Raw genomic sequence first — 11,816 nt, 5'->3', positions numbered from 1 at the left:
CTAATAAGTCCTGCCACGTGTATGTTTCGGACTGACTTCGGGGACTTGTACATCAACTCATAAAAAATAACTGACTATTTTGTACAAACTTATCAAATGAAATAAATATTTAGTTTTAAAACATTTTGGAATTTTTTAAACGACTGATGATGGTACTTTAATTCAAGTAATTTATAATATGTTTCGAAACTTCTATGATTTCTTTAAGCCAGTGAATTTCATTAGATATTTTATTAATCGTTTGAAATATTATACTTTGCAAAATTATCGTTACAATTACCAACAAAATGGCCACGTTTTCATAAAAACGAAAGCGTGTTAAACAAATATTTACAACTGTCTGTCTTTAGGATTATAACCAGTGCTTTGTGATTCATAGCATTTATAGTCGAGTTACCAAGTGTGTTAAATAAAGGTCTTTGGTCACAGTTGTTAGGAAAATATATATATTAAGTTATAGGTGCATTTTAAGCCAGATGACATGTTAAAGAGAAATTTTGGCCAGAGTTGCTAAGAAAAAACATGTGTCACGGTACATGTGCACTTAAAGCTAGATTGTGAAGTTTGTTAAGAAAGGCCACTGGTCACGGTTGTTAAGGAAATACAGATTGTCAAATATTTTAAACGCAAACCTTCGTGCTCAGATGTCAGGAAAACACACATATTATGTTACAGACACACCTTTAGCTGTGGACAAGTCAATGAGTATAAACCGATAGATGACTTGTAAAGTATTTTATTCCATTTATTTTTAGTGGTTTATTCAAGGGCAGAAATTCCAAAGAAAATGTTTGACATAGATTTATTTCATTTGTAGGTTTGCACAAGATATGGACAAACCAAAGCAACTTTGTTATTGAGTATAGATAATGGGACCAGTATAAAAAACAAAGCCCATATCTTACATGTCGAAATGAAATGATTCAGTGTATCCACTGGAACAACCAATTAATTACACGTATAGTAATAACCAGTTCTGTACCAAGTGTGTAAAACATCCATAAAAGACAATTTTAACTGTAAACAGCAGTAGAGTTGTGATAACCTGCAAGGTGAAATGGAAGAGAAATTTGATCAAACGTATTAAATGGAGTTTTATCCAACTGAACAAACGCTAGTTTGTCGCTGATGAATAGACAAACGTAATCAAATAAACATAACCTTTAGAGGCATGAACTGTGATTAACATAATGTTTGGTGTTGTTTATTTAATTTATCTCAAAGCCACACGAGGGCTATCTGCGCTAGCCGTCCCTAATTAAGTAGTGTAAGACTAAAAAGGAAAGTAACTAGTCATCACCACCCACCGCCAACTTTTGGGATACTCTTTTACCAACGAATATAATACCCTATAATACCCCAAGACTGAAAGGGCGAACATTTTTTAGTGTGACGGTGATTCCAAACCGCGACCCTCGGATTACGAGTCGAGCATCTTAACCACCCGGCCATGCCAGGCCTTAACACAGTGACGTGTTAAATATCTGTGGTTAAAGAATATAGTTATAGAGTTATGGTTGTCAAACATGTTTGTTAGTCACAAGGTAGTAAATTGTGAGGACAAACGATATATTGAAAACCAAGACATTTTCTTTGGTAATAATTCATTTATTTCTCATCACAGAAACATATATGACTCTTTCTGCACTCAATCATTTTCTATCTTCTCGCCCCTGAAGACATAGTCGAGGGGTGTATAAAGCGAAACTTATGAACTTTACAAGTCAGAAATAAAACTTAAACTTCAAATAATAACCTTTGGTTTATGCTCAGAATTCCATAAAACAACGACTTCGAGAAAAAAGAAATAAACTACAGTAACAATCTTTTTTGTTTTCTTTTGAGAGAAGCCAGAAATATTTATTTATTTCCAGTAGAACCACAGTACGACATTAACTCATTTATTGTACAGCTTTTCGTGCAGCATTCGTCAGAAACACCACGAGTCTGTCGAGATAAACTGTCTCGCTTATGGAATAGAGACGTGGCTATATGGCCGTCGAGGTATCCCATGTCAGAGGATATCTGTAGAGCTTTCATCAGTCGCCACCAGGGATCTAGTCGAAAATGTACACGAGTCTTGTTCATACTTTATATATGCTCCGAATTTTAAAAGAAATTAACTTAAATCACATGATTTTCGTAAAATAACTTAAAACTATATGTTCAAAACTATCGGAATAAATGAACATTTAGAATATGCATGTCAAAATCTAATTTGGAAAATAAATATCAGCAAAAAACTTCAAAATGTCTGTAGACAAAGTGCTTACGTAGTTGATAAACTGGACGACGTTTTGCAAGTCGCTTGTTCAATTCTGAAGTATTTTGAAAACTACAAAAATTGTGAAATTTCTAATAAGTTAGTTCACAATGAATTTAGTTTCTATCACTTATTGTTAATTTGTTTCAGTCTACTCTATAGATAACTTTGTACCCATATTTCAAATAGTGATTTTCACTCGCTAAAGTAAGTAGTACATGTCATTTATAACTAACTCGATCATTGACATCGGTATTCAAAACTTCGAGTATTATAAACCATATTGGAAAAATCGGAGTTTTATAGTACTAGACCTCAGCTTATTTTAAATTGTATGTCCTGGCTACAGCTGATATGTTTTTGTTTTTACCTGTTCCCAGTTCGGTGTCGAATAGTTCCCTGTCGGACCTCTTAAGAGAAGGAAGGTAATAGAAGCCGCCACACACTATAGAAAGTGCTTGGGAAAGCTCAGAGCCACATAACCTCTGAGATCGAGTTTGAATCAAGTGTTGGCTGGGAAGAGCAGCGACTAGTGAAGTGACAGCTGCGCAGACGCAGATGCTCGACAGCAAAATATTCATTCTTATCTGAGTAAAAACACACAAGCAGTAGAATAAGTTATATATTATCATTTTTAAAACAATTATTTTATTTGTCTACTTCAAATGAAATAATCTTGAGAAAACCTTGTTTTTTTTATCACAACAAACATAAGAAATTTAAGGTTCTAAAACACATTTTCAGCGTACAAAAAACAACAACTAAAAAACTGATATACGATCACGTAGTTATATCTGCTCAATACGGTCTTGTCAGATGCTAAGATTCCATCATTGTTCAGTACAGTCTTGTCACCAGGTAATATTTCATGGTTTTGGTAAGTACAATCTTGTCACCTGGTAATATTCCATCATTGTTTAGTACAGTCTTGTCATCTGGTAATATTCCATCATTGTTTAGTACAATCGTGTCGCATGGTAAGATTTCATCCTTGTTTAGTATAGTTATGACACATGACAATATTTCTTCGTTGTTTAATGAAGTAGTGTCACATGCTAAGACTCCATCTTTATTTAAATAATACAGTCGTTTCATGTGGTGTAAGTTCATCTTTGCTCAGTACAAATGCTCTGAACTAAGAACTGATCACGTTGTTTTGTCTAATGTCACCTTTTCTCGGTACAGTCATGTAACATTTCTGGTTCTACCTTTGTTTAATACAATCGTGACATGTTCAAATAACATTTATAATCATTGTGGTCATATTACAAAGTTTAACATAATTTATTTTATAACTGTATTATAACTATATTATTTAATTTTATCACTATTTATTATACGTTAAAAGCTTTACTTTCCCGTTAAGATGTTCATGTGACATTTTTATAATTTATTTTGTTTTTGTTATAGTTATGATACATTGCTAATTTTGTACATCTATTATTATTTATTTTATTATATGGTTTGATTTCATTGATTTTTATATCTTCACATTACATACTTTAACTTCATTTATATTTCATGAGATTCTAGTTTTAATGTTTTTATTTGCACATCTTCGTTTCATTCCCGGTTATTTGGTTATTTTAAGTGTATAAACTAAAAATATATGCGTTTCTTTTGTATCTAACAGCCATTTTTAGTCTAAGTTTATATGATTGTTTGTTTTGGAATTTCGCACAAAGCTACTCGAGGGCTATCTGTGCTAGCCCTCCCTAATTTAGCAGTGTAAGACTAGAGGGAAGGCAGCTAGTCATCACCACCCACCGCTAACTCTTGGGCTACTCTTTTACCAACGAATAGTGGGATTGACCGTCACATTATAACGTCCCCACGGCTGAAAGGGCGAGCATGTTTGGCGCTAGTTTATATGAACAAAACTATTCCTTCTGAAAATTTATGATTTTTAAAAAGAGTCAGTTTTCATGTTCAACTTCTATCAGGATGTATTTGGTTTAAAGTATGTTTGAGATTAAGTGGAATGTACATATTCCATATCTATAGATGTGAAGGATTTAACGTATTAAGGTACAATATGGACAGAAATGTATGGTTTAAATATCTTGGAAGATCAGAAAAAAACTGGTGAGGTAAAAAAAGAAAGAGTTAGAATCAAATTAACCTTCTGCACAGTGTGCACTGAACTCATCCAACAGTGGAAGATTTCCAAATCCTTGTTATATGATGTAACTACAATCTTTCACCTCCCTAAAAACCTTATTAGGTTGTTGTTTCTTTCTTTTTTATCAGCAGGTTTAAAACATAAAATGAGCTCAAAGATATCAGGTTAATTATTTCGGGGAAAAATATCTTCAGTCAGATTAATGTGTGCTTTAATTTTCTATTATTCATATTGGACTTAATACACCAGGTGTATCACAATCACCAAGCTTCACTGGCGGTGCTACAAAGAGGTAAGGGAGCATTTGCCCTGCCACATTTTTCTTTGCTCCCTACAATTTAATTGTACACATAATAGAGCAAATGTCATGTATATAATAAGAAATCACGTTCTCACGAGCACTACCACTTTATGAGATGTTCTTTTTTTTTCTTGTATGCTAGAAGTTAACTAGATATATCCTAGAGTAATAGGTTTTCCCTTTAACCCTAAATTTTATAGTAATGGTACTATTGCATTAAGCAATTAATTATTTATTTAAATAATACTCGAAATAACATTATTCACTAATCACTTTTAAAGAAACCTGTTATCCCTCACCCCATAAAAAAATGTCTAGATATACTAGAATTGTCAAAAACCTTCTCAACCGTTCCAAGGACCGTCAACACTTAGGGACTTCGAAACTCAATTCAAAGCATGTTTTAAAACCCAATGTTGGCTCAATGTAATTTATCACACTAAAAGTTTTGGGGAATAATGAGTCCTTTTAAAACTACACGTGAATATAGAATATCTTGTTTTGCCCCTTTAAAATTGCCCCCTCCCCCAAGTTTCTGGTACTGGCGCCACCACTGCTGAGCTGCAATATTAATTAAAATCAACAAAAGGTCACGAACAAGTAATAGCTTCACCTTAAATATATAAATCTCATTCCTAAAATATTGCGAAGCTTATAACCTATTAATTATACGTGGGACAGTCTAACTCTAAGGACTAAGTCAGTTGTTTGTTTAGAATTAAGCACAAAGCTACTGAATAAGCTATCTGTGCTCTGCCCACCACGGGTATCGAAACCCGGTTTTTAGTGTGTAAGTCCACAGACGTACCACTTTGCCACTGACCAGGTGGGTTAAGGCGTTCGACTCGTAATCTGAGGGTCGCAGGTTCGAATCCCTGTCACACCAAACATGCTTGCCCTTTCAGCCGTGGGGGCGTAATAATGTGACTGTCAATCCACTATTCGTTGGTAAAAGAGTAGCCCAAGAGTTGGCGATGAGTGGTGATGACTAGGTGCCTTACCTCTAATTTTATACTGCTAAACTAGGGACGGCTAGGGCAAATTGCCCTCGTGTAGCTTTGCGCGAAATTCAAAAACAAAAAACAAAATTATATGTTTTTATCATATGACATTCTACATTCCAGGATTTAGACTGGTGTATTAAATTAGCTACCTCACTTTGCGGGTTAATGTTTAGTTCCAATTTAGGTAGGTAGCTTGTTTTAATTAATAGTTGACGAAAACTGTTTCGATTTTACAAATACAATTAATTTTAACAAATGTGGGCCATCAGGAAATCATAAAGAAAGTAAAATAATGAAAGTAAGAATGATTAAATTTTAGGACCTTGCGATGTACTCTGGTGCTTGTAATAGTGATCTCAAGTTTGATTTAGGGCTCGTGCACAAACTGTTGTCTCAGAAGGCCGCGCTTGTGATTTTATGGAATCAAAAAGGTGATAATAAAATTCAAACGAATTCTTCCACGGTTTATTAGAAGAGACACGTGCTTCTGTATCCCTTCCCCCAATCTTTAAGAAACTGTTGACACAAGGACTGTTGTATTGCATGTCTGTTCCCTTGTCTCTTCGTTGTTGCATTTGTTTTTTGTTGTTTACTTGTATCAGCACAATATATGTGGCACTTCTAATTTGTAGTGAAGTCGAATTAGTTATTGGGATTATTTCTTTATGCCTGCGTAAATGTACGTTTGGGAAAATTATGAGCTCCTGCTGAAACTTTTATTTTTACGTTCTATAACGGTTTCAAAATAGTTAGAATTATAAGTATATGAATCTGAGTCTCCTTTCTCATTTTACGTTATTTTTCTGTGTGAACGAAGAATAATAAGAAACAAAAAATATCGAGAGAAATAAGAAACCATCCCTCTGGTGGCTCAGAGGTAAACTTGAGAGTTTCTGGTGCTGAGATTCGGAACTTGCTTCCTGTAGTAGGCCCTGTTCTGGTTTGTGTTTTAAAACAATGAAGCGAATACGTTTAACAAACTTATTAAATAAATATAAAGAAACACGTATATTTTGCTTATATTTACTTTAAAATGATATTTATATGTTTGAAAGTAATGTCACCAGTCACTGAATATTCAGCCCACAAACCAACAAATATATCACAGATTTATCATTACTGTTTGGGAATAATAACTACAGAGAAAAATGTTTTTATCGTGTTTTTTGTAAAGACAAATGGTTTTAAATTTTTAAGGTCAGAATCGTTTACCAAATATAGCTTTAAACTTCCGTTTTGATTACTTTAATGGTAATAAATTTGTTAAACAAACATTCCTAACTATTCTATATAAATAAGACAAATAACCTGCAGATAACCTAAAACTGTGTGCATCAGGACAACTATATTTTAGATTCATTAAGACTTCTACATAGAGTAAAACTAAGTGATCTGTAGTTTAAATAAAACTGTTTGTATGGAGAAAAGATAAGTATCATACCTTGCGGATCAAAGTAAGGCTTAGGCTCGTAAAGTTAGGATATAAAATAAGTTTTACGTTCTGTTGTTAAAGTATTTGTTTAAATATCAACAACTATCCTTTATCAACGTAACCTAACCTGTTTTACCCTCACTAACAAACCTTAAGTTCATTTTAGAAACATATCCCAGTTAGTTATACTTAACAACGTATTCAGTAACTCTATCCTATGGATGGATAGTTATACTTTACAATGTATTCAGTAACTCTATCCTATGGATGGGTAGTTATACTTTATAAGTGATCTTGGAACTATTTCTTTAATTGTCAGCTGTGTTGAGTCCAATGACAAAGATGACATACTGTTGTATGACATCGCGTCTTTTATCCAGTCAACCTACTGTTGAGGAAGGAGAGGTCATCTTTAAGTCACTCACCTTGACAAATTTTCCACAGATTCTTCTGTGTATGAGGATGTTCAGAAGAGTTCATGGGTGTGCAGTTAGGTGTCATTGTTCATGATTCATACTAGTAGTGTTGTAGACTTACACGTGTGACTTGATGTTTTATTCTGATGTAGCAGTAATTTCTCGTTTCCTTCACCCTACGTGCGGGATATTCATTTTGTATAATTAACGCTACTACATTGTCATGGTTCATCTACAGAGTTCATCTTTACTTTTCTGCACCCTTTTCGAAGCTTAAATTTCCTACTATGTGTGAAATCTGCAGCAACTGTAAAGTCTGTCTGTCCTTAAATCTCCCGAGACATGTTGAAAGATATTTTCGTCTCGTGGTTAACTCTCGTTTTTCTTGTTGCTTCTGTTCAAACACACTTAAGCTTCGTTCTATGTTGTAAAAAACTTACTTTTCTTATTTGTAGTGTAATTTTTGAAAATACTTCATTAGTTTGTCTTTCTGCCGTTATTTATATTTGTAATTTGAATCTATGTCAAAACTACCATCATCCTTATTCTTGAACTACTAATCACAGAGAACGCAGCCAGTCAGCAGCACCCGTACGAAATACCTTCACTAAGAGAGTGACTGTCACTCTTATAACTCAGCTTGAAGTGTGGAGAATATTTTTGTGATATCGTAAACATTTGAATCCCGGGTCTCAAGCTACGAAATCAAGGGCTCTACCACAGGGCCAGCCCCGTGTTTGTCTTTCTGTCACCAGTATATATTTACATATGTGTGTGTGTGTGTGGAGGGATCAGCTCGTAGTTATATTCCTTCACAATAACAAGATCTTGGTGAAGTATACCGCGTACAGTTTAAAGTTAGAATAGCAAACAGCCGAAGCGTATTTTGACCTATTTTATTACAGAATGTAATTCCAACAAGACATGTTACAATTAAATTATATTGTGTCGTTTGACACTTGTTTGTTGTGAAACAAAAATATAATAAAATAAGATTTAACCAGATTACTGTACAAGACCTATTGTTGGGATTTGGCCGAGAAGGTAGATCTCTGATTGGTAATATTCCTACTTTTTCATATTTTTTCTTTTCATTGTCCATTTTTATTACTAGGAGAAATAGGCCTGGCATGGTCAAGCGCGTAAGGCGTGCGACTCGTAATCCGAGGGTCGCGGGTTCTCGCCCGCGTCGCGCTAAACATGCTTGCCCTCCCAGCCGTGGGGGTGTATAATGTAACGGTCAATCCCACTATTCGTTGGTAAAAGAGTAGCCCAAGAGTTGGCGGTGGGTGGTGATGACTAGCTGCCTTCCCTCTAGTCTTACACTGCTAAATTAGGGACGGCTAGCACAGATAGCCCTCGAGTAGCTTTGTGCGAAATTCTAAAACAAACAAACTAGGAGAAATACATTTCTGCGTGGGAACAGCAGTTAGCCTCTTTGTAAGATGATACAAGTTATTTTAATGTATAGTACTGGGATTTCTGTGGTAGGTATATTAAAATCATACGGGATCTTAGGTTCAAGATTTAGAAGTGTTCAGTATCATACTTAAACCATGCGCTATGCAGTGGATAAAATGCTGGATTGTGGATCTGAAGTTTCTTGGTTACCGCCGAAAAAGAAATCACGCTTCACACTTTGAAGGCGTGAGTGCGTTATAAGAGTAACGGACAAATCCCACTGTTCGACTACAGTAGTATTTATCCTTCTAGTATATAACCTTAACAGAAACATAATAAATGTCACTAAAATTAACACCTTGAAATCATATGTATGGTCTGTTCTCTTATATGGCTGTGAGAGCTGGACACTGAACAAAGATACAGAGAAGAGATTAGAAGCTGCTGAAATGTGGTTCCTTAGAAGGATGCTAAAAACATCATGGACTGAAAGAAAAACAAATGTGGAAGTCATGGAACTGGCAGGATACAAAAGGTCACTCATGAAAACTATAAGAAAGAGACAACTGGAATTTCTAGGACACATCTGTAAGAAGAATGGGATAGAGAAACAGATGCTATGTGGAAAAATAGAAGGGAGGAAAAGCAGAGGGTGTCAAAGAATTAAATATATCGACAGCCTCAATAACTATGTCACCAAGAACTCAATGAGCAACGTCGAGTTGATAAGGAGGATTGACAAGTCTGGCATGCCATGGTCGTCGATGTCTGCCGCAGATTTGACACATGAAGAAGAAGAAGAATATAACCTTAGGATCAGGAACAGCTATCGCAGACAGCCTCAAGTAGCTTTGGGCGAGACTCAACATCAAACAAATAATATGCTGTTAAACATAGTAAGTATATTTCGAGAAGACGAGGTTTCAGTTAAAGTTAGATATAAAGAGTTCAAAAATAAATATTATACAATGGTTAACATATCACCACTGAAATATCTTCGCAAAAATGACATTTTTATTCACAAACCTGTTAAAGCAAAGCATCTCCTCCGTTCACTAATGGAGTCCCGTTGCAGCACGTTTGTCAGTGCGTAGTCCAAGTAGCGTGACAAATGTAGCAGAACTATCAAAAAAATGTCTGCACACCAACATACTTATAACTTAGAATACGCTACTTGTGTTTAAGAAATCGAGTGATGCAGTGGATTAGTAGTTAATTTAGTGGGCTATCTATTGGAAGGTCTAAAGTTCAAGCCTACCATATGCCTCAGAAAAAAATCTTCGCTTCTCATCTATGTACGCGTAATAAAAATGTAAGTATCAATTCTGCTATTCAATTATTATTAACCATGTAGCCGGTGGGTGCTGATAGTTGTTTGTTTTATTAAGTTATAAGTTAGGTACAATTCTCCTGATCCTGGCCTGGTCATTTAGCTGGTATGAAACATAGAATGTCATTTATATGAAATTCATATAATGTTCCACATTGTAAAATGTTTGAATTTAAGAGTGTTTTATTAAGTAACTAAAGTATAATATAATATAAATCATGTATATACATGAAAAATAAACACAGCTAAAATACAATGCTTTGTGAAATCACATTTTAAGTTCGTTAGTATGGATTTCGTGGATCTGTTCTTTCTTGGTTTGCAATCTAAAATAAACAAAGGTAATGCATAAATCTATAAGTTTAACACGTGATGTATCTAGTGAATGTTTGGTATTTTGTACATGGCTATCTTAGGTTTCATACTTCGATTATGAAGCAACTGTGCTGCCTTCTTTCCTAGATAGCTTAGAGTTAAACTTGAGAATTTATAACGCTGAAAACTGGATTTCGATAACCGTGGAAAGAACACAGATATCCTATTGTGTAGTTTTGGGCATAACAACAAATTACCAATAGCAATAGTTTTTCCTTTGTTGTTTGAATTCTGAATGTAACGGTAGCGTATTAAAGCTAGTGTAGTGTTGAACACTATTTTTGCGTTTCTCAGCTATTACATATCGTCCCTAAAGTGTCAATAAGCATATCATGACAAAAATTATCTATACGTTCAAACTGATGTTGGTGTTTAAAAAACGCCAAGAAATTCAAGAAGTTGAATATGTTTTGATAATATAACATTTGTATACTTATTTGAATTATAAACGTATATATAATTGAATTATAAACGTATATTTTGTTGAATTATAAACGTATATTTTGTTGAATTATAAACGTGTATTTAATGTTAAATATTAAAACTTATATTATTTGGAACATTGACTTCTATACTATGTTTGCTTGAACAACTTATCTTAATTCTCAAATTAATGAAAGTTAAAATTAAAATTTCAAAAATTACACGGCTTACTTTGCTTCTCTGCTAGAGGAACCAATGGAGAGGGCGTGACAATAGAACGTGCTCCCAGCGTGTGTGAAGAATTGTTCGTTGGACATTTATAGACGACTTTGATGTTGAGATGGCGCTGCAAGCATCACTTTTCTCCTACACTGTCTCTGAGCAGCGAATCAACAACAGAGAAAAACATTTATCATTAGAAAACAAATCAAGATTAAGGTTGCAAAACCGATCTGAGTCTTAAAAACACCTGTTTATTACAGCGGGGCTAATTATGCCTTTTAACATACCCCTAACTAACAGATTTCAGAAAGATTACTGCATTTGGATTGGGATTGATTCCACGGACAGCTGTTGCCACCAGACACTAAATACTTTGTAAATAACTAAAAGAACCAGAATAAATTAAGAGACAAAAAAACTAACTTTTGTTGTATTAAATTTTGTTTTATATATTTTTGTAATCCTACCCCAAAAAATACAACCGAGAAATGTGTAAACATATTGATTTAATCGGGAAAATATACCCT

The 11,816-nt window shown here is 34.3% G+C and overlaps 1 protein-coding gene across 1 annotated transcript; it reads right to left on the bottom strand.

Moving 5' to 3' along the window:
- Nucleotides 1-1,560: 1,560 nt before the first annotated feature.
- On the bottom strand, nt 1,561-11,390 carry LOC143238449 (insulin-like). The gene is made up of 3 exons (XM_076478694.1): nt 11,299-11,390; nt 2,634-2,850; nt 1,561-2,057 (listed from the first exon to the last, which is right to left on the bottom strand). Exons 2-3 carry the CDS (start codon nt 2,842-2,844, stop codon nt 1,861-1,863), a joined length of 408 nt encoding a protein of 135 aa, XP_076334809.1. The 5' UTR covers nt 2,845-2,850; nt 11,299-11,390; the 3' UTR covers nt 1,561-1,860.
- Nucleotides 11,391-11,816: the final 426 nt, after the last annotated feature.

Source organism: Tachypleus tridentatus, chromosome 13 (assembly GCF_004210375.1).
Source record: "Tachypleus tridentatus isolate NWPU-2018 chromosome 13, ASM421037v1, whole genome shotgun sequence".
Lineage (NCBI taxonomy): Eukaryota > Metazoa > Arthropoda > Merostomata > Xiphosura > Limulidae > Tachypleus > Tachypleus tridentatus.
Note: the sequence above shows the minus strand (reverse complement) of the source record. Positions and strands in the feature narration are given on the sequence as shown.